The 25,161-nt window shown below is 41.4% G+C and overlaps 1 protein-coding gene and 1 long non-coding RNA gene across 4 annotated transcripts in view; one reads left to right on the forward strand and one right to left on the reverse strand.

Moving 5' to 3' along the window:
- Positions 1 to 2,228: 2,228 nt before the first annotated feature.
- The window catches only part of MYH11 (myosin heavy chain 11), a 59,963-nt gene continuing 37,030 nt past the window's right edge, over positions 2,229 to 25,161 (forward strand). For 2 of the 3 annotated variants that reach the window (XM_035339136.1, XM_035339137.1), the window contains exons 1-4: positions 2,230 to 2,343; positions 8,124 to 8,482; positions 13,183 to 13,339; positions 21,113 to 21,140. In XM_035339136.1, the coding sequence (XP_035195027.1) occupies positions 8,141 to 8,482; positions 13,183 to 13,339; positions 21,113 to 21,140 (527 nt within the window). In that variant the 5' untranslated portion in view covers positions 2,230 to 2,343; positions 8,124 to 8,140. Of the gene's footprint in view, positions 2,344 to 8,123; positions 8,483 to 13,182; positions 13,340 to 21,112; positions 21,141 to 25,161 lie in introns of all 3 variants that reach the window. The other variant, XM_035339138.1, reaches the window with a different exon arrangement.
- LOC118174113 lies at positions 2,365 to 23,689 on the reverse strand. The gene is made up of 5 exons (XR_004754545.1): positions 23,033 to 23,689; positions 21,239 to 21,278; positions 16,832 to 17,171; positions 12,332 to 12,413; positions 2,365 to 2,465 (listed from the first exon to the last, which is right to left on the reverse strand). It is a non-coding gene; the product is annotated as an uncharacterized LOC118174113 (long non-coding RNA).

The following is a 25,161-nucleotide window of genomic DNA, read 5'->3' on the forward strand; positions in this document are numbered from 1 at the left end:
GATATTTAAGGGAAGGTTTATTTTTTCTAGAAAAGCAATTTAAATAAATAAATTAGGAGGAGGGGATAAGTAAAGCTTATTTTGCTGTCACAAAGGCATCATCCACTGGGACTCCACAGCTTTCATTCTGATGCAACTGGTGTAAAAACTACTGCAGCACTTGGGAAACTCCAACCAGGCTATTTCATTACTATATTCTTATGCTGACTTTTAGTAAAGGATGGAGGCCAGGTTTATGCTTATCAGTTCCTAGCCCACATGGCTTGAAAGTGCAACTGTTTCAGTCCCAGCAGTAATATTTTTTTAGAGTTTGCAGCTCAGTTTAATGTCACATCATATATCATCCTCCACCGCTGCCTCTGCTAAACATACTACTCAGGCAGCAAGCCTGCATGTGCACATGCAGCGGTTTGCAAACCAGCAGGAATAATTTCCACTCCTTTTTAAGCTACTATTAAAATGCATCTGGTTTTGTGAAACAGCTGTGTGGATTTAGAAGGAGCTTCTTAGGATAGCTTTGATGAATGCTAAAATGATCATACTTTTCAGGGGATCCCCTCGCGTTTCAGTATTTTCTATTCAATATACTCCTATTTAAAAGCTACGCTTGCAACACAGAAACTACAAATAGAATAGGGTCAACTCTGCAGTGAGGAGCTTTCTGCTAACAAGGGTGAGTTTCTTGGATTGACGTCCTGGATATCATTTCCCTGGCTTCCTTCCAACACAGTCACATGTGCATCAGTCTGATAGGACCCTGCTGCCTTTCCAAACCTGTCAGGGCTTTGCCAGGCTGCAGGGCAGCCCCATGCCTCAGGAGGTGGCGGACGCTGCCCCTCCACTTGAGCGCAACTGCTGGAAACACTCAACTGGGTTAGCAAACTGAGTCTTCTCCAGCTGAGGCTTCTCATGATGTCCATAGCCGGTACTTCTGCAACGTGGTGGGGAAGGAGCACCGATGCACTTCCCCTCTCTCCTGTTTGACCAGCTTTGTTCACCACTGGCCAGTGCTAGAAGCAGGGTCTGTTGGTCCGTCACACCTGCAAGCACTGCTACTTCCACAAGTGACTCCCAAGGTTTTCAGCTCAGCCTCCCCTCGGAGGTATTTTCCTAGGATGCCAACACCAATATGATTCTCATCCATCTTCCTCAGGAAGGCTTATTTTTCAGAGAAGACCGGATTGTTGATGTCAAGAGAAATTATTTCACCCAGGACTGTGCTCTGATCCTTTGGGTATACACCATATTTAGCCTGGTGCTGAGAGGGGGTTGTTTCGGTATTTTGTGTTTGGCACGTTGATGGGAATTCCTAGAGGATCCTAGCTTTCCCTTTTTGGGATGTCTCCATCCACAGGTCTCACTGCACAAGGCTGTTGGCTACTCGTAGAGGGAGGAGGGGGGACAGCTGGCGACTGAAGGTTTCGGGGGTGTGAGGGAGGTTTGACAAGGACCAGATCCCTCCCTAGCCCTGGTAGGTCTGGCTCCACGCACCCTGTCCTCCTCTCCCCCCCGGCACGCAGTGCCTGCTGTCTGCTCTTTCCACTGCATCCCAGTGACTGCTCCCCCTCAGCTATTTATCACTTCTCTTCTTCCTTTTATGGACAGAGGGAGGTATTTCTTACATATGAAAAAGTATTTACAGTGCTTTCTCGGGAACTCTGCTGAGCACAGGCTGGCAAGAGAAATTTTGGCAAATGTGCTGGAGAGCTGGGAAACATCCCCAGGGGCAAAGGAGGCTGACACCAGCCCCAAGCTCCGAATGTCACACAAACACCCAGAGACCCTGCTGTGTTAGGAATAACCCCCCTGCCAAGCAGCTCCTCAACTCGGGAACGCATCTTGGCTCCAAGAAAAGGCACTGATGGTGGGTGGGAAACCTCCCGTGTCCTGTGGGACCTGGATCTGCCCTTTGCGCGTGGTAGGGGGCCACGAGGGGCAAGGATGCTGCTGAGTCAGGAAGGAGTTAAAAGGTCCATTTGGCCAAAGAGTTGCACCCCTATAAACAAGCAAAAGCTCCAGACTTGAGGGTTAGGGGTACCCCTTGATGCCTTCCTGAAAGCCAGGGATGCAGACCCAGCTTGGCTGAAGGGCAGTTGGGGACAGGGGCAGCAGCCCAGGGTGAGGCCCTGCTGGGAATGAGCTCCTTGGCTGAGGCTGGGTTTTTAACCCAGGTACTGGGAGGATTTTCCAGCAGGACGTGGTTTACAGGGCCCCTCCCCACTGACAAGATTCTCCTCCTCTATATAGGGAGGTTGAGAAGGCGGTGAGGACTTGGACTGTCCCGGCTGGTGGCTGTACAGGTTCCTGACTCTCCAGTTCCCTCCCTGCCTTAATCGGACGCCTGTGAGTACTGGGGGGGCAGCACATCCCTGCTGGGAATGGGGTGGGGGGCTCACCATGCTGGGATGGAGTAGGGCAGCGAGCTGAGTATAGTGCTACCTTGCAAAAACTTTCAGTGGATGAACCTGCAGAGAGCATACAAATCAGAAATAGATCTACTAGACATGCTCAGATGGTTTATCCTGTATATTACTAATGGGGTTCTGTTTAAAATGTGCAAGAGGCAGTGCATGTTGATGATCTAGCTTGGTCCTTAGGCGCTTCTAACACTGCTGTGGCTGAATGGAGCCTTGAAGGTGCTGGCTGAGGAGCAGTGGTCACGCTCTGAGCCAGCAGCGAGGCAGCCCGCAAGGTGCCATGCGCTGTCGGGCTGCAGCAGGTACGTGCTGCAAGGACACATCATAGGGGCATTCGGTATGGAAGAAACCTGCTAGCCTGAGCAGCTGATCTTTACGCATTTCTGCTTTTACAGTGCGTTTCCTGAGCAGCTTAATGAAAGTAAACCAAATAATATAATTAGCCTTCCAGCTTTCTGGTCTTTAAACAGGAAAAATTAACTGGACTAATTTAAGTGATCTCAAATGCAACTTAAGCCTTTTTTTAAAGGGAAGATAAAGAAGCAAACTTCTAACTTGAACAAAATATTGTGAGTAAATTAAAACGACAGTAGATGGCAGTATAGAAAACAGCTTCAGTGTCATCCCAGAAGTTCACTGGCTCCTCTCACATATTTATGTTTGTGTATGCACACACACGTGTGGATATGTATGTGAGAGGTGTACATATATGCTTATAATGAAGAAAAAAAATGAGATATTTTAAATACAAGGGAAATCAGAAGTTTCATCATTGTTATATAACCTATACGTCTCAATGAAATCTTTTCTGAAATACACTTGTTTAAAAGCAAGCCCACCTTCTCTTTCTCTCTAAGTTTTGCCCTGGCAGGCAGCTTGCAAGAAGATGCTGTGCCCGGTCCCACTTCCCAAACTCCCAAAGCTCTCAGTTCCCATAAACCGCTAACAGAGGCTAACAGGATGAAACCCCGAAGGGCAAAGCACTTAACTAAGCAGTCCCTTCAATTACTGCATGATACTCCTCTGGCTGCATTCGCTTAGATGTAAACAATGATTTTTATTATCTCATTTGCAATTGACACACTAGTCCCTAAAAGGTATTTGTTTTGAATTTGTTATCATTACATTTTTGCGGAACAGCTAGTATTGAGGAGAACATGGCCATATATGGAAGCATGCATAGATGTACGCAGGGGATCCAGGCTCTTTATAACTCACTGAGAATTAATAGTTGCAAATCTCTTGGCTTTTCTTTCAAGTACGTTAATTTTAGAAGAAGCAAAGAGCAAAAGGTAACTTTCCAACTTGTGCATACTCCAGCTAAAATATGGATTATTTATGAATTCTAATGAACATGCAGAATCTGATTTACTTCATAGAATGACATTTGAGGCTATTCAAAATAGCTAGTATTTTCCAGAGGAAGGAATCTATCCCCACAGAATGCAGTTCAAGTATTCTTTTTTTCTTTTTTTCTTTTTTTCTTTTTTTCTTTTTTCTTTCGGTTTATAACAGATAATAATGTGGACCAATTTCTCTGGACCTGTCAAGTGTCTGTTCTGTATTGACTTGCATTAACAGAGATGAGCACACCTGATAGGAGGCCAAGTCACTTGCAGACAATTTGATTGAAGTGCACAGAGAATGTATTAAAAACCAGCCTTGTGAAATTACTGAAAATGTTCTCTCTTAAAATATAGACTTTCCCTCTTCTGTGGTTGAACAGCATTAATAAAATAGTACTGACAATAACTTCATGTTCAGATCAAATTGTCTGTGATGACAGAAAGAATTTGAGGGGTGGTCCCAGTGGCCAGCAAGAAGAAGCAAAAGGCCAGAAGGGATTTCTAACAGTGCTCATGACAAAACTAACTGTGCCAGGGGGCCAGATCCCAAACAAAGGTCAAAAGATCAGGATTCATGCCTAGAATTTTTTTATTTATTTATTCCCCTTCCCCAAAATAATTCCTGAAAATAATTCACATGCTTGGTTATATGTTCCTCTGTTCTAATAACTCTTCCCTGCACAGCTGTGATAAGCTTTTATACTGACATTCACATCCAGCAGAGGAAGGGAGAAGTGTCCTTTATATTCTCGTTAGGACAAAAGCATTCCCTTTGAGCTCTGACCCAGGAGGCAATTCTGCTTGGCCAATAACCTTTTAATTAAAGTGCACTTCCTGGAGATATTTATACTTTGTCCTTGGAATAATATACTCAGGAAAAACTAATAGTAAAGACGGCATTCAACTTCTGTTACTGACATTATAGGGGAAAGGACAGTGAAAATCAGCAGGATATATCTGCAGCTGGGCAGTAGAAAGTGGAATAGAAAATAACCTGGAAGTATGCATGTCCCTGCATTTGTGCACATTTGGAATTTAGACAAGTATAGCAAATGCATCCAGCACTTGGTGTCATTTGTCATATTTCTGAGGCAAGAAACTTCATGTCAGTATCATTTTGCCATTGCTTTTCCTCTTCCCTTTTTCAGGACAGCTCAGCTTTGAGTACAGAACAGGCTTTGCTCTTACTCAAGTGATCTGGGGTAAGATTTACCTGAAATAATGGATGAGAACCTCTAGTCACAGGTTTCCACTGGTATTAGTTTCCATTTCTCTTAGCCAGCCCTATGGATGAAACCCAGGGTCTGGCTAAGGGCTCAGTTTTGCCATCTCAGGGAACATTCCCAATGAACAGTCATTAGTCTTTCCCCTTGGACCATGTCTCCAGCATCAGCCATGTGTGGGAGTGCAGTGCAGCCTAGATCAGAGATGGTCCAGCAGGTTTACTTCTGATTTTGATTCAGAAACTTCAGCAGCTCATTAGTTAATTGCCCAGCACCTCACTAGGACAAATCCAGCCGAGTCTTTGGGGCCCATCTTCCACCCCTTCTATCTAGAAACCCTTTATAACTGAATTTCCTTTGTTACTACAACTGTACTCAGCTACTACTCAAATGTCATCCTCACATTACAACCTCACCTCATTTTCAGAATGACTAAATTTAACCTCAACAAGGTGCAAAAATTTCTACTCACAGGAAGATGTAGAACCTAATAGAATACAGGCAGACCAGCTCTCAGTATCATGCTGGGACCTGCAGAGAATGTTTGTAAAGCTTTGTGTTGGATAGAGGATGTAACAAGAAAAGGAACTCTCTCTTGGTCCCTGGGCAACAAAACAGCAAAGAAATGTTGGTTTGTCCCACTGGTGACGTGCTTTGTAGCAGGTTTCATCTTCATCTGGGTTTTTAAGGTAAGCGTTCAGAACGATTTCCACCACCATCATTTTTGGGCAGCCTCAAAGTAGCAAGATTAGGTTCCATGAAACCCAGCTCTGCAGTTCAGTCTAGTTTTTGGTGGCGGCAATACCAAATTCCAATCAATTTGGATGCTCTGCCACTCGGCACTTAGCCAAAGGCAGCAGGATCCAGCCTTTCAGGATGACTACATAGCTCTCTCTTCTGGCCCTCTGGCAACCCAAAATCCTCCCACCCCTCCAAAGCAGTTCCTTACGTGCTGCTGGGGCATGGGTGGAGAACGTGCCTTGCCCACTGCTACCACAGCAGGAGCAGAGAGGCCATGGCAGGCTCCTGCTGCTCCCCAAAGCCTACTCTTGGAGCTGCAGCTCTGTCCAGCCAGCTTCACCCTGCAGCCGCCAGCTGGAAAGCTCTGCTAAAGAGAATACCATCTCCATTATTGGAACTGTGCAGCTCTACCAGCCCTCTTGGCAAGGAGGGAACATTTTCTGCCTTAATCCACACAGAGGTCAAATAGTTTCCTCTTGGAGCTCTCTTCCAAGAATCCCCTGGGAGCCTGCAAAGGGCCACATCTTGCAGAGCTCCCTCGCAGGGACTTGACAGCAGAGAACACTGTGCATGGGCAAGTGCTGATGCACAGAACCAAGCTGATAGGATCTGCCTCCCATTTACCCACCTCACCACCTACATCGTGTGCTCATCGATGACCTGAGTAAAGTTTCCTCTTGGGGTTTTTCCAACTAGGTGGCTCTAGAGCAATCATATTTAAAGGAAAGATGGATTTTGTTACATGAGAGCATTGTCAAGGGAGTTTAAAGAGTCAGGGCTTCTGATTTCCACGGGGATATCAGCTAACCCTCTCAGGCGCCTCTAAAATCCTAGTTTTGATTTTAAGCTTTAGGTCACTTTCTGCATGATCTATGCTTCTCACTCAGACCTCTCACAAAGCCTGGCCTTGCAAAAAAAAAAAAATTAATCTGTGGAAAGGCTCTGGGGACAAATACTTGGAAATCACTCTCTGATACTCCCAGAGTACAGGGTGTCCATTTGGCCACATACCACAGTGCTGGGTCTTTACAAATATCATTCTGCTTATGGGTTGATTGCAGACATCTTTAGCATTCAGTTCTCCAAAGTCCCTCAAGATCTGTGTTTGTCTGAATACTGTAAATATTAAATTCACTCTCAATAAGGAAATGAAACAGCCTCTGTCTCCTGGTGATGTTTTTCTCAGCTATACTCTTCCCTGCTCTCCGCAGCTGCCCTCTGCTCTGCTGCACAGCAGGTTTCATGACTAGCACCGTGCTTTTCCTGCCCTATAGCAAACCACAACACCTCTGTTTACCCGTTTTCTCACTGAGGGCTGTGTGTCCCACACGTAGGAACACTCCAGTGTTATCAGCCCAGCTGCTGCAGCTGCATCCTGACTTCAATGGCCAGTGCAGGAAAGAAGCTGCCTCCTTCCTCCCAGCACAGCACAAAGCAGCCAAAACCCTCCCATTACTCTCACCTGCAGAGCAGATACATCCAGCAGTTTTATCCAAGTCCAAGTATCTAATAACTTGTTTTATTTCCTTTCCCCATCTCTCACTTGGTGGACATTACTCCTTCATAAATGATCAGCTCTCATTGTCTCAGCCACAGAAATAAAATAATTCTAAATTACCTCCCCTTCATCAGCACTACTGACAGCAATTGTTGGTTTTATTTTGGTTGGGTTTTGTGTCCTCTGAGTTTGCTTTCAAACATGATTTTTTTTCCTTTTTATTTTCTCTTAATCTTTTTTTTCTCCAAATGAAATGATATATTAGAGAGATTGGGAATAGTCCTTCACAGGAAAAGTTTGTTTCTGTTCTTTCTGGAACACAGCCTGGGAACTATTCTTTTACTAATTGTTTCATTATACTGGTATTTCGCTACACACCCAACAGTATTTGGGCAATGATAAATTTTTAATATATCTGAATTCAATTAACTTAGTGAATATATATGAATTCAGTTCATATTTAGTGAATGGGCAATTTAGTGATGGGCAAGAGATGAGGCTGCAGGGAACTGTTCAGATGGTAGCCTTGGTGCAATCCTGACAGTCTAATTGCATAGATGCAAATCATGCCTTACTTTTCTCTCTGATCTTCAGTACAATATAAGCAAATTGAAGGTAATAAGCTCAGGAGTCCTCACTTGTTTTAGTGCTCTGAAGGTTTTGATTTAGATGATTTCAGACATGGTAACAAAAGAGTGGGACTCAGGTATCTAAGCACAGATTCTCTAAGGTATCTAAACTGGCACCCCAAAATATCTGCATGGAAATGTAGGATATGACACAGGACCTACAGGGCTTTGGATCTACCACATGGCAGAGATCTGACAAATATCAAATTGCCTGGACCACCTCCATATTTACCTCCCTTTTAAAACAGAATATTTTGCTTCCTCAACAGGTGACTACTGAGTCAAAATGGCTCAAAAATCTCTCAGCGATGATGAGAAATTCCTCTTTGTGGACAAAAACTTCATTAATAACCCACTTGCCCAGGCTGACTGGTCAGCGAAGAGACTGGTTTGGGTTCCATCAGAGAAACATGGATTTGAAGCAGCAAGTATCAAAGAAGAGAAAGGGGATGAGGTGACAGTTGAACTGACAGAAAATGGAAAGAAAGTGACACTGAGCAAAGATGACATCCAGAAGATGAACCCGCCAAAGTTCTCCAAAGTGGAGGACATGGCAGAGCTGACCTGCCTCAATGAAGCTTCAGTGCTGCACAATCTAAGGGAGAGATACTTCTCAGGTTTAATTTATGTAAGTAGAGAAAATGCCCACATTTCTTATTGCATGCTACCACGTCCTGTCACGAACAAGGTAGATCCCAGCTGCTGTCAGGGATACAGTCCTGGTGTAATGCAGCCATGCAAGTACACCCAGCTCAGCAACAGGACCCCAAACCAAAAATTAGTCTAGTTGACTTTATTCCCCATTACTATTCTGCCTCTTTAATAATTGCTTCTTTATTCAACTAAATTAAAATGCATGAAGGTTTCTTCCCCAAAGCTTGCTAATTCTGAAATGATGATGTCATCGTGGAGAGTACCCACTGACAGTTAAACACCACCTCAGTCCTCATGCTCTGAAGATCAGTAGGGGCTTTTCAGTGACTTGAATGGAAACCTGAGAAGTTTCCAGTTCATATGCTCCAGCAGTAACTTACAAAGAGAACATACAGAAAAGCCATGCCACATAGTCTTTTCTTAGGAAAAACTCCCACTGAAAGACAGATGAGAAGTTCTGGTTTGGTGAGTTCTTGAGTAAAACCTTATGTTTGAATAAATGAGTAATCCCACCAGAATCCAATTGGGTACTCCTATCCTTCAGTGCAATACTGAATGAAAGACATGGCTACTACAACATAGATTTTTTTTCTCCTTGTTGGTCAACTTACAGATCAGACAAGCCTGGGAAAATTGCAATCTCCTCTCATTAATGTGATTTAGGGCCAAGATTCTTCTGTCTTCCAATGCACACAAGTGTGTTAACACCGGCATATTTTGCCATTAACAACCCTGTAGCCTAGCTGTGCCAATAGTTACAAACTGCACAGTAAGAAAGCCCAGGAAATTTCCATGGGACTTAGCTGTTACCTTTGATTTTACATGGATAATCCCTGTGCTACATTGTAGAGAAGTGATCAATAGTTTCAATCTATGGAAATTTTACTCCCATGACAGACCACTGGTGAATGCAAGAAAGCACAAAGCTTAAATATCATGGTTTTGGAGGCAGGAGTAGAGCTCTCTTTAATATGAGGAATGCTAAATTGGAAGGTAGGAAATGAAGCAGAAAATAAGATGGTTATATATAGTACAAAAATGAAACCATTTGTAATCCACAACTTAAAAGAGCTAAAGCTCAAGATCTTTCCTGCAGGAATGTATTAAAATGCACATCACCAAGATGCCTGAAAGAAGCTAGACTTTCCAAACTCTCAGATCTGAGTTTATTGGATTCTCTGTTTGCAGGTGAACAGAGGAAGCTAGGTATTATTATTATATTAGAGCACAAAGCATTAATTACTAAAATGGAATTTGTCTGGAAATGCTTTGTGCTGTTTCAAGATTTAAAAAGAATTAATAGTTGTTTAGAGTGATAAAAACTGACTAGGTATTTAAGGACTTGCAGTCAGTTTATTTTGTAGGGTTTTGTGGAGCTTCCACTTTCTGCATGAAGAGGGAGTTAATTTAATTGCACCATCCACTGTTTTAAAATTTGTTTTTATTGAGTCCAAATTTGAAGCATACCTGAAATTAGTCTCTCTCTCAAGAGACCACATTTTAAGATGGTGGTTAATTAACAGTTATAAAGAAATTACTTTGACTTGTATTACAAGTTCTTAGTATTTTCAGGAAACCTAAAACTGCTTTAAAAATGTCCAGCCTTACACAGTACTGCCCTGCTAGACACTGTCATATGTCATACCTTTTGAGGTTAAAAAAAAAAAAAAAAAAAAGCCCTAAAAACAAACTGAATTTTTGGCTCTGTTCTCATCCATTTGCAAAACTAACTGTAAACCACCATCTCCTCCCTTTGCCAAGCACTGCCGACCTTACTTCCCTTGGAGTCCCACGCATACAAGGAAAACATGACCTTAATATTCTTCCCTTTAGAGCATCACTGATGCAAGCAAGGATTCCCCATTACACTACAGGAAAAAAAAAAAGCCAACCTAGATGGAAAAAAATAATAAATAAATCACATACTCTTGCATTTAAATTAAACATTACTAAATAAAAAAGATTGAATTCAGTAATTCAGAGTGACCATAGACTGGAAGAATACCCTGGCCTTTTCCTTCATCAGAGTTACTTAAAGAAAGGCAAACTCATGTTTCACATTGTTTAAAACAAACAATCTGCCTTGTCCATGCAGAAATTAGACTAAAAACTGTGGTATAAACATAAATAAAATAGCATCTTAGCTTCAATTGATTTGCAAGCAGAATCTAGCTTCTTGTACCTGCATTCATAGGCACTATTCATTCAGTCTTTTTTCAACAGTGCAGAATGCTTTCTTATCTACGGAAAATTATATATGTATGTTGGAGCCAGTGGCAGGATTCTTCTGCCCAAATTTAGACATTTACAACATAGATGTATGTATTTGCATCAATCTCTCTTAAATACCAATCAGTGGTGGCTGTCCAAGAGACAGCACTCCTGTGCAGATGCTACCCTAAAATACTTCAAACTAGGCCCTGCCTTCAGATCCCCCAGGAGGGACACAACAGCAGGCCCCCCTCCAGGGAGGGACCATACCCCAGGAGAATAATCCAAAGCACAGAAACTTCAAATTCACCACTTTAAAGCCCATGCTTAGCCAACTGTTTTCTTTGCCTTCAAAGTACTGCATATGTTAATATGTTTTCCCCAAATCTTTGCAAATTAGATACCTAGAACTACGAGTGGTGAAACCACAAAGTCTTGGTTAACTTCCCTCAGGTAAGAGAAGGTATCAGTCACAGGCCAGTTAGAAATGGGGATTCCTGAACTTTGTCAGCTCAGGTTATTTCCCTTTAGTAGCCTGCTTCTTGTGCCTCCAAATTAGCAATTACAGGTGCAAACAAATAGCTATACAGGGGCATTTGGACTCTGCATGATGAAAGTCAGGAAAATGTCTATAAATCTCAGGGAAGTGAGGCCTAAGTAATTTTCTGAATCAGACATTTACTCTCATATTATTTTACTTACTTGGGAATTATTAGTTGAGCATATACAGTAAATCTATTTCTACTGGAAAAAAAAAAAAAAAAAAAAAAAAGGCATTATTATCCTTCCCTTTAGGGCCTTTTGGTTATTCTGGTAGAAAGAGTATATAGCCCTTTTCAACTGTGTCATCCCTGCAGCAATAAAGTTCATTTCAACACAATTAGCACAGAGTTTCATCCTAAACTCTGGTGTCAATAAAAAGCCAGCACAGTAATGTTTTACCTTCCATAGCAAAGTTTTTAGCTTGGGGATATCAAGAGCTGAAGAGGATCCTGAACTCCATTTTCTAGTTATCTCACTTGAGCACATGGAAACACAATCACAACCTGTAAAAGGTAGGAGAGGCCCTCATCAACAGCCAGAGCATACCAGACGTTCTCCTGCCCAGCACGGAGCACCCCACCTGCTCCTCACTGCTAGGAGCTGATGGATGCTCTCGCCCTGTTTGCTGAATACCATATAAAGTGTTCAGGCTGTGTCGAGACTGTGTTGTGCCATTTCCTAATATGGTCAGGAAAGGGAAATCCCTGTGCCCGGATCCAAGCCTCCAAGATGGCATTTTACAGTCCTGTGCTGCCCTAGTTCCTAATGGGGGAGCCAAGGTGTCTTGAGCCATCCTTGGACACAGCCCCGAGGTTAGGGCAAGGCAGCAGCTGGGCACCACAAAGCACTCACTCACACAGCGGGGGAATACCAACAACTCATGTCTAAGCTATAAAGGACACAATTTATTTTTTTATTATTATTATTATTATTTTTTATTTTTTTATTTTTTTTCCCAGGCTGGCATGGTTTTAAAATTAATAGCTGGCTTAAAGGCTGCAGCTATAATCTCACTTATTATTATTAATAATTTTTGTGTTTATTTATTAAACCCTTGAAAATGACTTACTTTTGGTAACTGTTTGTGATGTGGGTTATTATCTATTATCAGGTGCTATTGCTTCTGTTCCCAGTTCAACAGCTGGAGCTTCCTGAAATAAAGGAAAATTTTTAAAAATTAACAAAACCTGGATAAACAGCTATCAATTGGTAGCCATTGTTCTTGCTTGTTTACATACATATTTTTATATGAATACCTTTGCTAAACCTTATATATAAAACATTTTTCCTTGAATCTCCTACAGAAATAGTTATATAGCGAAGACATAGGACGATTCCAATAAAACATCTATTTGGAACTTGAGTAATTTTTTTTCAAAGACTTACTTCAATCATCACAGCTACATGGTGGTCACATCATCTTTTTAAAAATGACTTAGTAACATCAAACCAAGTTTCTTATTTAAGACTTACAAAATTTGACACCTGCCTGAGTAAAGAATGAATTCCAGTATGCAAATGCACATATAAAAAAATATTAAGAAACATTAGAGTTATGTCATCACAAATAAAGATGAAAATCACAAATCAACACAAATAAATCACAAATCATCACAAATAAAGATGAAAATAACTAAAGTAAAAAGAAACCTGCAACATGAAATCAAAGCATGGTGTTTCTACAGGCAGCTAAATTCACATGCTTTCTGACCGTTTGCTTATTAGAAATAATTATTTGTGCACTTGGAAACTGCATCCATACACATACATCCAATAATTACTGACTCATTTGTCACACTAAGTGATATACAAAAGAAAGTGTTATTTGCTAAAATGCTTTTATATGCAGCCGATGCCTGTTTCCCAGGATAGAGGCAGTACACGATATTGATTCCTGTTTTTATTTGAATTTTCTTGCAGACTTATTCAGGTCTCTTCTGTGTCGTGATAAATCCATACAAACAGCTGCCCATTTATTCAGAGAAGATTATTGACATGTACAAGGGAAAGAAGAGGCACGAAATGCCACCCCACATCTATGCTATTGCGGACACAGCCTACAGGAGCATGCTGCAAGGTAGGCAAGTTTAATGCTGCTGTTCTTAGAAATCACTGCACCATAATGTGGGAGAAAACAACTGAGAGCTCCACATGAGCTCCTGCAAGAAGCACAGTCAGAAAAGGTCTGATTCAGAGGGAGACACAGCCTTTCGAGAAGTTTCGGAGGAATTCTTTGGCAGGAACAGCAGTCCACAAACACTGTGACTCAAAAAGGAAAAACAATCCTTTTACCCATCTGTGTCGAGGCATGTGGGAAGGTTTCAAAGTCGAGCAAATAGTTTTGGCAAATACGGGCATGGAAAACGCTCCCTTTCCACCAGTGGAGACTATTCCAAAGTTAGCTGCTAATGCTGCTGCATCTGCCGGTGTTGCTTCTCTCTCTCTCCTAGCAAGCAAATTCAAATAACATTTTAGGGCTACTTTCATTACTGCCTAATGCTTTGGAGTCCTAAGTTTTGATGTGCTCTGTTTCCTAACACAGCAGGAAAGGAGACTGCAAAGTGTACAAATGAAACCTTAGAAATTCACATGGAATTTCTACAGTCACTATTGACAGACCAAGGGGATTTTGTTCTAGGGAAAGATCACTTAGGGACAAAAAAGCTACAGAGGTGAACATACAGGCTTCAACACCTACGGGCTGCTGGGACATGACTGGTTGCCATCCTGCTGCAACCTTGGGTGCTCCAGAGAACCAGGAGGATGCAGAATGCTTTGAGATTTATATGCCCTCATTAGGGGCCTGATCCTGCAGGTGACTATGGCTTGGCAAGCTCAACCCCAAAGTTTAAGGCTGCCTGATTTGGAGCTTAAGGCTTTAAGGGTTTAAGATTTATGAGTTTCAGGTCTGACTGGGGAAAAACAATAAAGAGCATCTTTTCTCCCCCCAGCAGTCTTGAGTACTTATATGTACTAACAGTAATGCTAGCAAAATAATCCAGATAACAAAAAAATGCCTATTCCTGAAGATCATTTACTTAAATTTAAGTTGAGCAGCTAATTGGAACTTTGGTTGCTAACTTCAGGATCTTACATTTTCAGACATACAAGTGCTTGAATTATTTCAACTTTAAATGCAGAGAACTAGGTATCTGCCTTACAATAGCAACCCTTTTCTTCCTATTGCTTATGTGACATTGCTTTTCTGGAACTATGTCAGCTTATTTTACGAAGGCATCCCAGAAGGCAGAATTACAGTGCAGCAAATGAGGATCAATAACATACCAATACCAGAAACACTGAAAACAGACTTCCTTCCTTCCTTAATGTAACAGCAGTTATTCATGAAGACAGGCACATAAAATGTTTAGAGCTAAGTGGGCAGGTGCAAGCTTTTAGAATAACATGATGCAGTAAATCTCATTTCTGGTGGAGTCACAGCTAAAAGAAACTTACTTGGCATAAGCAGATCCCTGTAAGCTACAGCCACATATTTGTCTTCTAGGTCATTTCTCAAGCTCAGTGCTCTGCATACAGCACTGCACTGGGCTCTGAACAGCCCCTGAAGTCAGAACAGTCTACTTTTCCCCAAATCCTTTAAGCAGCAATCCTCCCGTGGAAGCTCTGCAAGAAGCTTAGCAGTATTCTCCCCATTCAGAAGTGCAGAACTCTGCTGTTTGTCCCCTAAAAATGCGATGGGGGGAAAAACACCTACGAAGGACCACAAACTACCTGCAGAAAATAACATAATACTATATCTATACCAAAAAATAAGAATTGTTTCAGCATAGCAGTATGCATGATTTTTCTGATTAAGATGAAAACAGTATCAGTTCTCTGCCTGATTCCAGCAGCATAAGGACCTCTTTCACTCTTCTTCTCTCCTGGTCTTCCTAACATGCCCTGGTGAAGCCACCCAAACTTTGTTGCCCTTCGCTGTGGCCATTAACTGCACCTAGAACAGCAGGGATTCAGCTGTGCCTGTCAGGCTGGGTGCTGGGAGGAGGAGGCAGCACAAGTGTATGCTTTTCCTTCATTCTCTTAACTTTTTTTAGTGCTTGGAATAATGTCCTGACCCCAGCAATTCTTGGGGAAGCTTCACGCCTCAGGATTTATGTGTCCCTTTTGCAAGAAAAACTTCCTGACAGCAAAGGAGAGGGGGAGAACAAATAGGAAGGAAGGGAAAAACAAGGAGGAGGGAACAGATAAGTTGAACATTTAAGAGGGAGCTCTTCTGCTGTCTCCCATCCCAACCAGGCACAGCTGGCATGGCAGCCAGGGAGCCTTCCCACAACAGCTTGCATCACAAGCCCATTACACCTACGCTTTTCTTGCTTATTTACTTGCACATGCCATTTTGGAGTCTCTCCATCTCTGAGGAGGGCCCCAGCTGCTTTTAAAGCTGTGCTTTTGTTTGGAAAAACAGACTAATGTTTTGTGCATAAAACTAAACCAAACCTCAAAATAACTCTAGTTATTCAGCCAAATCATATTCACACTGGAGTGGTGAAAGTAGGCATCAATGTAATTGTGTGTATGTGTGCACACGATACATATAGGCACAGAATCACAGAACACTTTGTAGGTCTTTGTAAGCATGTTTACAAATGGAGTATAAACAGAAATTCATACTCATAAACATGGATCGGGCACTGAATGTTTTCCTTGTGAAATTTCAATATTGCTCCTTATCTGGGAAACTTGCATAGTTTCTTCTTGCCAAAGCAAAATATATCTTAGGTTCATGAGGCTGAAGAACTACATTCTAGTACTTCTTGAGTGGCGCTGCTTGGCCAAGAGCAGTCAGCTTGTTCAGATGCCCTAAAGAACCCCTGTCTCTCAGTGAACCAAGCCATAGTTTGTGCAGATTCTCCTGTCACAGTTTCATCAGCTGGGAATTACAACCCTTCATATTCTCAGCCTCTCTATTGGCACAAATATCCAGCAAAAGGGATGAGCCGGGCACTCTGTGCCCCTCCTCTGCTTCTGAGACTTACTTGGTTAATGTATTCCTTAGGGATGATATTTAAGTCCTATCAAAGTTGTTCTGGTAATAACACTTAGTCATGGTTAACAGAAATCAGATAACTGGACTTCCTTCCAAATATGCGGAAAAGCTGACTTCGACTTCTCACAGGACATGGGAATTAATGGAGATGTTGGCTGGACAGAGATTAAATGCCCACATGCATCAGGTTTTTATGAGCACAGGTTGTTATGAGCACTGGTGATCTTTTCCATATCACTGCCATGCTCTCCCATGCTCAAACTGGGGTGCTGAATGTCTTGTTGAATCTGCAGGTTACCACATGTCACTGATGCAGTATGATTATGGCCCAGGCAGATTCATTCTTTCATGCTCATTTTCAGACAGAACAATAATTTTTCTTTAATCTAAAAATCCAGGAGAATATAATATTCCAGGAGAACATTTTGGGTGTGTATCTGGCCCCAGGAGCTACTTCACTGAACTTTACAGACCTCACTGCCTTTACAGACCAGCTAGCTGACTACTAGTACACTTAGAGACTGTGATCATAAAAAGAACACCCTATGCTTCTGCACTCACCTCTCTCTCTTCTGTTATGGAGGCCGTAGCTTTCCAGGAGCACAGCTGCTATACAACCCCCTCATTCCAACACTGTCAGCATTATTCTTCATGCAGTCATCACACAGAACTGTTCCAGGTTACAATCACCCCTTGCTTTTTGCCGGGATAGTTTTAAAATGCACGCCAGCCTTGTTGCTGCATCATGCCTTCATGCAAGAGAGAGCAGCGCAGGGCAGGGAAGAGGAGCCAGAGGTGGGTGGATGGATGGCTTCCTGCACCACTGCCAGCTTCAGTGGTGGCTGAGCTCAAACACTGGTCCAGTAAGGATGAGTAATTCTGCTGCCTTCTGCCATCTCCCCTGCAGGTGGCAAACAGCAAATGAGCAGTAAACAGCACAAATGCAAAAGGTCAAGTTATGTAGCAGTAATAATAGATATAAAATGTTAATGTGGAAGATTAGGTTTTCATCAAATGCTCTGGCAATACATGATATAGAGAAGACATATTGAGGTTTCCTGCAACTCTAAGAAACTTATCTATTTTCTGCAAAACCATTTTTATGCAATGACTTTGTAAGCAAACTTGAGTTAAAGATGGAAAAACAAACAACCTGGTAGTTACTGGGAGGTATGGGAGGGGAGCACAGTTCCCAAGGTCCTAGAAAAGGAGGCTGCTGTAAAAAGCCAGCTGTTTACTGTGTCCTTAGCAGGACTGTACAGAAATGTCCCCTTTAGGCAGTGTGGTTATTAACAAATGTAAAGAAGCAGTAAGCGAGTGTTGGAGCATGGCTTCAGTCTGTTTTTCCCTTTTATGGTAAAGCTGCCAACTTGCTGCTTCATTGTGATAAACCATCTGATTTTGTTTGTGATTAAGCAGAACTAGCTGGTCTATTGAGAACAGAGGGGCATATGATTCTTACAAGCAGACTGGAGGTGTTTGCTGAAAAAGTGAAGCAGATTCCAGAAAAAAAAAAAAAAAAAAAAAAAAAAGTCAGTTGCAGGGTTAGGAAAGCTGGTGGCTTTTAGACTGTGAAGTAGGTCTGTATACTGTTAGAGTTGAGGAGAAAACACAGAAATATCCAAAATGTCTAATATGGACATAGAGGGGGTATAGAAATACAGGATAGGATAGTCTTCCAGGTAGTATCAATCTTTCAAATAGGAATTAACCAAAGAGATTTTGGAAGACAGAAAACATATTTTGATACTTTGTAAGCCCCAGATATTATGCTTAAACAGCTTTATTTTGTGAGTCATTTTCTTCTGATAAATCTACCCACATAAAGTTGCAAACTCCCAAGACAGGGTACAATCCTTCCTACACAGAATAAAATATTCCAGAACAGAAATAGAAGCAATCAATCTGGAGAGTCCTGGAAAGTAAATGAGGCAGGTATTTGCAGATCATGACATAACAAATTAGGATTAGGATTCCTGATACGTTCCATTCTTACCTTTGCAATTCAATAAAACTTCTGAAGGCAGTATAGCAATTTTGGGCATTCTCCCTCCATGAATGTGCATAGGTCAGTTGATTGGTGTGAGGTTTGATGCACAGCGCAGCAACATAGAGCTTAAAACTTCAGAACTTCATATGGCTGCCAAGTATACAAGACGTTTGAAGGGGTTAAGTCCAGTGACCAAGAAAGGAGCCTTTTCTCACTGCTCCCTCACAGAATTCTGCAAGAATGCCATGGGGTTGCTCACCTACAGGGAATGATCAAATTGCACAGGTATAATCCCAGAAGCCATTTGGGATTACAAGAGAAAGCTGAAAACAAACAAATAGATTTCCTTTTCCCTCCAAGAATCCCAGTAGCCCTCAAGTTGCATATCCGAGTTACATAGTGCTCCTTCACCAGAGGCATCCTTTCCTTCTTGGCGAGCCAGTAGACCTTGCCTCTGGCAGCACACCAAAGACTCACCCTTCTCTCCTTTTCCTCCTTATTCTGGTTTGTTTCCAGTACCTGCACAAGGGGCTGGGCTGTCTGAGTTTGAAGAAATTCAGTACCTCCTGCTTGGCTTGTATGGTCTGTTCGCTGGCCCAGAGGGCACTTGGTGCAACTCCTGACCTTCCCATTCCTTTTTTCTTACATTTCAGCCAAGCTGCCCATATACATGCACTCATGCAAACTCGTGTGGTGGGCCAGTTTATGAGACACCTTCAAGAGGGGTCTGTCACTTACTGGGGAGGAAAAGAGGGGCAGCAATGGGGAGCGAAGAGAAGTGAGAAAACACTTGGCTTAGAGGAAACTGGTTTTTTCAAATGTTCCCTGAGCTCAGAATTTCCACTGGCAACTCTGTATCAAGGAGTCAATTTTGTTTTCTTTATTGTATTTATGAGTTTGTGATGTAATATCAATATATGCCCATGGTTTCTATTTACACAACAGTGTATTTTTAGCAAAATTCTACTGTGTTCTCACTTTTTTTAACCTAAGAGAAAGCCTAGCTCAGTATCTTGCAGCAAAAAGTAAACGTGGCTCACAGTTCCTCTTCTCCAAAATGTGTACGTGGAAGAGTCCTGCAATGTTGACTGCTGACAAATACCTACAACAGCAATGTAATGATTCATTTTACACCAATTTACTGACTAGAGTGGTAAAGTGGTGCCATTTGCTGTGGGAGTGATCAATAAAGCAGTCAATGTTATAGCATCTGCTTGAACGTTACTGAAGAACTGGGACTAAATACAGTTGTTTAATATCAATCCACACCAGAGCAGAAACCACTACTGATTTTCCTAGGCTGGCTGTGGTCCAGGCTGCAATTATAACTTGTAAGCTTAATAGGTTGAATTCATCTCCATTATCTCTACACAGTACAGAAAGCTTGTTTATCTCATGGCATTTATTACATACAGGGTCAGCGATAAGGGCAAGCAACCAGATAGGTTGCCCTGCAAGTCATCCAACATGCTGAATAAAATGAGGAAGGGGTTTGGGTCTTAACCTTTGCCCAGAGCCTTCCCTGGTCAAATGTGTGCTCTCCATCTGGTAAATACTACAGTCTGTACATGGCAGATTGAGGCAGCCTCACTCAGCGAAGGGCCAGCTTCCATGCCAGGGCAGGTTGCTCAGAGCCTTGATCAAGTCTACCTGTAACTATGCCCAAGGGTGGAGTTACCACACCTCTCTGGGCAACCTGTGCCAGAGTTTGACCATTCCCATGATGAAAAAAAAAAAAAAAAAAAAAAAAAGAGTTCTGCTTCAGAAGAGATCACAGTAAATGTGCTAGACATGCATCTTCCCACAGAGGCAAACTGTAAAGCCTCCCCTTATCGCAGACTTTTCAGTAGAGCTTTGGGAAATACTTTAGTGTTGTGGAGCACATTATGAAACTTAGTGTGTTTTCACTGTCTATTACAGCCTAAGCTTAGCCTGATATCAGCCTTTTGGTAGAAAATTCTGTGTAAAAGTTCTGAAGGTAAAGAGAAACTCTGACTCCAAATGCATGAACAGGAAGATACATGGCAAGATTATGAAGCTATGATGTAATCCTAAAATGTGCTGCAGCATTGCAGTATATTGGTCTCTGCCACACAGAAACCTCTTAAATGTATTACACAGTAGAAATGGAGATTTTGGCTCACCTTTTTATAATTATTTATCCAATATGTGTTTGATAATCCTGTTCATGGTAAAATACGAAGAATGCTTATGTTCTTGCTGATATGCTTTTGTAAAATATGTGAGTAAAAAGTATCTCATTTTGTCTCAGTCCTTGAAGGATACCTTACAGAAATTATCTGTCGTCTTGATAAAAAGTTATCTCTAAATATGAAATAAAACATATTAAGTACACCATTCAGATATTTGGACTGGTCTGCTTTCAAAATCTAAAGCTTTCCATAGCCACCTTCAAACATTTTAGTTTTTGATGCCTTATCTATCCAGACTTTGTCTGAAGTGGGCTGCTAGCCATATTTCATAAGCATAGTAAAAACTTGAGTTTCAGGCTTGAAATTATCAATTATAATCTTCTTATACAGAGCCTGATCCTCTTGCTGTCCTCATTATAGTTCATCTCTAATGGAATTTCCAAAAAATATTTTTGAACTATTAACCTTTTGTTCTTTTTTTTTTTTTTTTTTTTTTTTGTACAAAATATTTCCATTAGAGATGCTTATTTAAATATGAGGGCAAATTATGTAAGATCTGAACCCTGTACTTTTGACTAATCAGGAACTGTCAGATTTTGAAAGGTCTATACTGCTCAATGTAAGTCCTTATAAATATAACAGCTTCTGTCAGGACTTAGCCATTTTCCCTAATTAATGGATTTTTTTCTTTATTCACAGACCGAGAAGACCAGTCTATCCTGTGCACGTAAGTAAACTCAGCCATTTTAGTATATCTCAGTATTATTATGTCTTTCCATATTCAAAATCAATTCCAATTTTGATGGAACTATATATTCTTCTCACCTTCAATGAGCTTGAACTCCAGTCCCGGTATAAGATTTACCTGTTGATGAAATAAGAAACAGGTATCAATGTCATAGGAAGTTTTTAATGTCAAACTTACTACTTTACACTGACTTTCTCAATTCAGAGATTTAGAGCTTACAACAGCCAGTCGGAGACTGTGCCTAGGGAGAACAGGAGACGTGGCACCTCCCTGCTGACACAGCCCACCTGTGTGCAAGGCCATGTCGCGGTGACTAAATGCACACTGGTCAAGCCTAAATGCACACAGGTCAAGCCTTTCTGCAGTCTTGATATAATCACTTTAGGCAACAGTAAAATAGCAGCTAAACCAGCCCTGTTCTGAAAGCCCTTATTTTTCTGAGTCCTGGATTGCTGAAGGCCTCCTCTTTGAGTTTTGGCCTGCCAGCTCTCAGGCAGTGCCACATCATGGGGGCAGATGTTGTACCATGGGTCAGGCAGAGATTTTAATGTAATAAGGCTTGCTGTGCACAACTTAATGCTCCTCAAAATCCTCTCAGTTTATCATTCCTAGCCATTTCTGCAAAACACTCAGGCTGTTTAATTGGATGGGGATCTTCTATCTGACCCGCAATTTTGACCATGTCTGCATTTCTCTATGGCTAGTCCGTTGGGTTTATTATTTGAATGCCATCGAGAATGCTTTTGACTTAATTTTGTGTTTGTTGTATTAGGCATCTTCCAGTTCTGCCAATCAAAGGTAGGATTTGATTCATGTGAAAACAAATTTTTGTTTGCAGAAGATAGCATGCATATTGCTTATAGCAGGATCATGCTGTGATGCTGTAGTCTGTCCTATATTGCAAATACACATCATAATCCCAAACTGAACTGGTTTTGGGAGGTCATCCATAAAAATGTGGCTGACTGACTGAATATTTATACTGCAGTTTTTAAAAAGCAGTGCTACTGATCACCAGCTATACAGGTATTTGTGCGCGCCACTGATGACTTGAACAAATTAATCATTTAAGAAGTACAAATCACATACTGTACACAGTACCTTAAAGGCTAGCATAGCTCTGAACTCTCTTGTGACCAAATTTCATCTAAAGGACAGTATATCAGTCAAGAATCTGTCCAAAAATACATGAAAACCAATATCAAATCTAAAATTGATGCAAAGATTAAATAAAAATTCACATCACACTTTTTCCCAGGATGAAACATGTCATGGTAATGAAGACTAATTTGCAATATGCATTTCCTCCTTCTATTCCTGTACTTTAGTTTATTTTTCCATTAGTAACTCTTCAGATCTTCTTCTAACCCTGGAATATTAGGGTTTTTAAGAAACAAACTTTCTTTGTCAAACCTATGCCTTTTTGTTAATGAAAATCCTTTAAAGATTCTGATAGCTACCATATGTATTGAATACAAGAATACCTCTTTTTTCCACCTAGAAGCTGAAAACCTTGTGTTTCACCCCACTAAGGCATAAAATAGAGAGAGTGAAATGTCTTCCCCACTTTGAAAACAGCCACATTTGGAGTAACTGCTGTATATTGGATGGGCATCATGACCCATAGCTTGAAACATTGCTCTCGCTGGTCTTTTAAATCAAGATTAGTCAAGCTAAAATCATTGTATACAGCTTTAACGACTACTTGTTTATCATCCTTTTTGGCCTTATTTGGCTGTACAGAAACAAGAAAGTTCACTTGGCTTTCAGCTGGGCAGTGTTTAAGCACAAACAATTCACATTATTTTATAATTGCTAAAGACTCTAAGAAATTATCTTTTTCCCTAAAAAATAAAACAACAACTGAAGACCTCATGGCACTGATCAGCTGGGATCTTTTCTTTAAACAGCTGTAGACTCAAGATTTCCAAAGCCTGCTACCTAAATTGTTAAAAATGTAGCTATAAGGATTATTATATCATTATCATAACATAACATAGCGTATGCTTCTGCAGTAAGGGTATGAAATCCATGTGTCTGGAAATACAGGTAGTTAATACTCCTCCATCTTTGTGTTTTAGTCCCCACACTGCTTTGGGCTGCCTCCCCTCCTCTGCCTGCCTCTTGGGATTCCCTGAAATCCCCCACTGTATTCTCTCCTCTTTGATATCTGAGTTGGCCATGAAATATTCTGAACTCACTCTTGCAAAGACCATGCTGAGGGCCTGGGTGCTGTGGACCAGAACATTAGGTGTTGCTGAAGGGAAAAAACAAGTAGGAATAACTATCCAGTCACTCGGGGACCTGAGCAGCCTCGGTGCATCAGCAACTAAGCAATGGCCAGTGAAGAGGCTTGTGACTTGTCAGGTTTCTTCCAACTTAAGGCAGCATCTCTCAAAGGAGACTGCTTGCCTTTATGTTTTGATTTCTAAACATACAAGTGGATGCTGATGGAATTTTCAGAAGTTTTTTTTTTTTTTAACTAAAAATTCCACAGGTGCTCATTTGCACATAAGCACATAAATGCTTTAAAGATCTGCTCTTACACCTGTCTGATCTTGGAGTTACCATATTTTAACTACTTCCTGAAAAGAGAGGGTAGAATACTGTTTTCTTGAAAGCAGATTTCGCTAAAAGTATCAGGCATTAGCCTTAATTAAACAAAAATTGCCCTTGAATGAATGAGGAAAAAAATCTGATCAAAACTCTAAGTGTAGGGGAAATGTGAAGCCTAAGAAAACAAATGTTTGTTAATCACTCGATTTATACATGTAATCAAATAGTTTTTCATTAGCTTTTACTTTTTTTTTATATGCTCACTTTATTTGATTAGCCTCTATCAAAACATATGGTAGCAGGGTACTGATTCCACTTAATTTGGCATAGCAACAGACAAAATTCTGAGTAAGGCAGTGACCATCCTGCCATTTTCCCCTTCCTCCCTCTTTCTGGGCAAACTGTCCAGAACCCTCACCTGGCCCCGTGACCCCCACCTGCTTTCTCCCCTAGCACGTGCCAAGAAGCAGAGCCACCCGGGACATCCTCCAGATTGCAAAGTCCTGTAAGGCAAAGCCTCCTCCAGAAGAGAGCTAAACTCTTATTTCCCAGCCCACTAAATCTCAAAGGCTGGAGCTGGCATGCATTGCTGCCTGGCCCTTCTCCCACGTGGTTATCTTGTGTAGCTTTAGACCCGAGGTGGAGCTTGGTGCCAAAACAGCTTGGCCTCCTTTGGGATTTTTTTTTTTTATAAGCAAACTAGGAGGATCAGTGGGTTGGCTTCTGAGCGAGGTCTCTGGGGAGATTCAGCTGGTCTAGGACAAAGATTTTCATTATCTTTGCACATCTCATACCGCAGCCTGCCAAGCCCTAATGTGATTTGGAGCACCTCATTGACTGCTCTGTGCACAGAGGCTTCCCGCAGTGCCAGGGTAGCCAGATTAAGGGATGTGTGAATGGTCAATTTTGTGGTTCATTGCTTGATGAAACAAATGCTGAAAATAAATCCTGCTGTAACTTTTTAGATGTTTCCAAAAGCGGAATTAAACTAAGTCTTATATCATAACATTAATATAGAAAGCTCTCAAGTTTTCAACAAAATATCCACTTCTGAAAATATTTTTTCCCTGCTATGCCCAAACATTCAGTAGTCCTAGCTACACACCAGGCTCACCCAACACCAGTGGGGCCAGCTTCCCACTCTCAGCTTGTACTGATTTGGAAACCTATTTGAACTATGATAATTTTCATGTAAGGTGAAGACAATAGAGTCATGGAGGATTTAGTAGCTTGTATAGCACAAAAAACTGTTATGGCTGAGCACTATATGGGGGGTTATGTGCTTTAAATCCTTTACAGAGTTCCAAAAACAAAGCCTGGCAAGAAACAAAGGGGGGGAATAAATTTAAGCTATGCCACACAATTGGAATTTTTGTTTGTTTGTTTGTTTGTTTTATTGGAGCAAGTCTGTAAGCCCAGTGAAACTTTTTTACTCTGGGAAAGG

This window comes from Oxyura jamaicensis, chromosome 14 (assembly GCF_011077185.1).
Source record: "Oxyura jamaicensis isolate SHBP4307 breed ruddy duck chromosome 14, BPBGC_Ojam_1.0, whole genome shotgun sequence".
Classification (NCBI taxonomy): Eukaryota; Metazoa; Chordata; class Aves; order Anseriformes; family Anatidae; genus Oxyura; species Oxyura jamaicensis.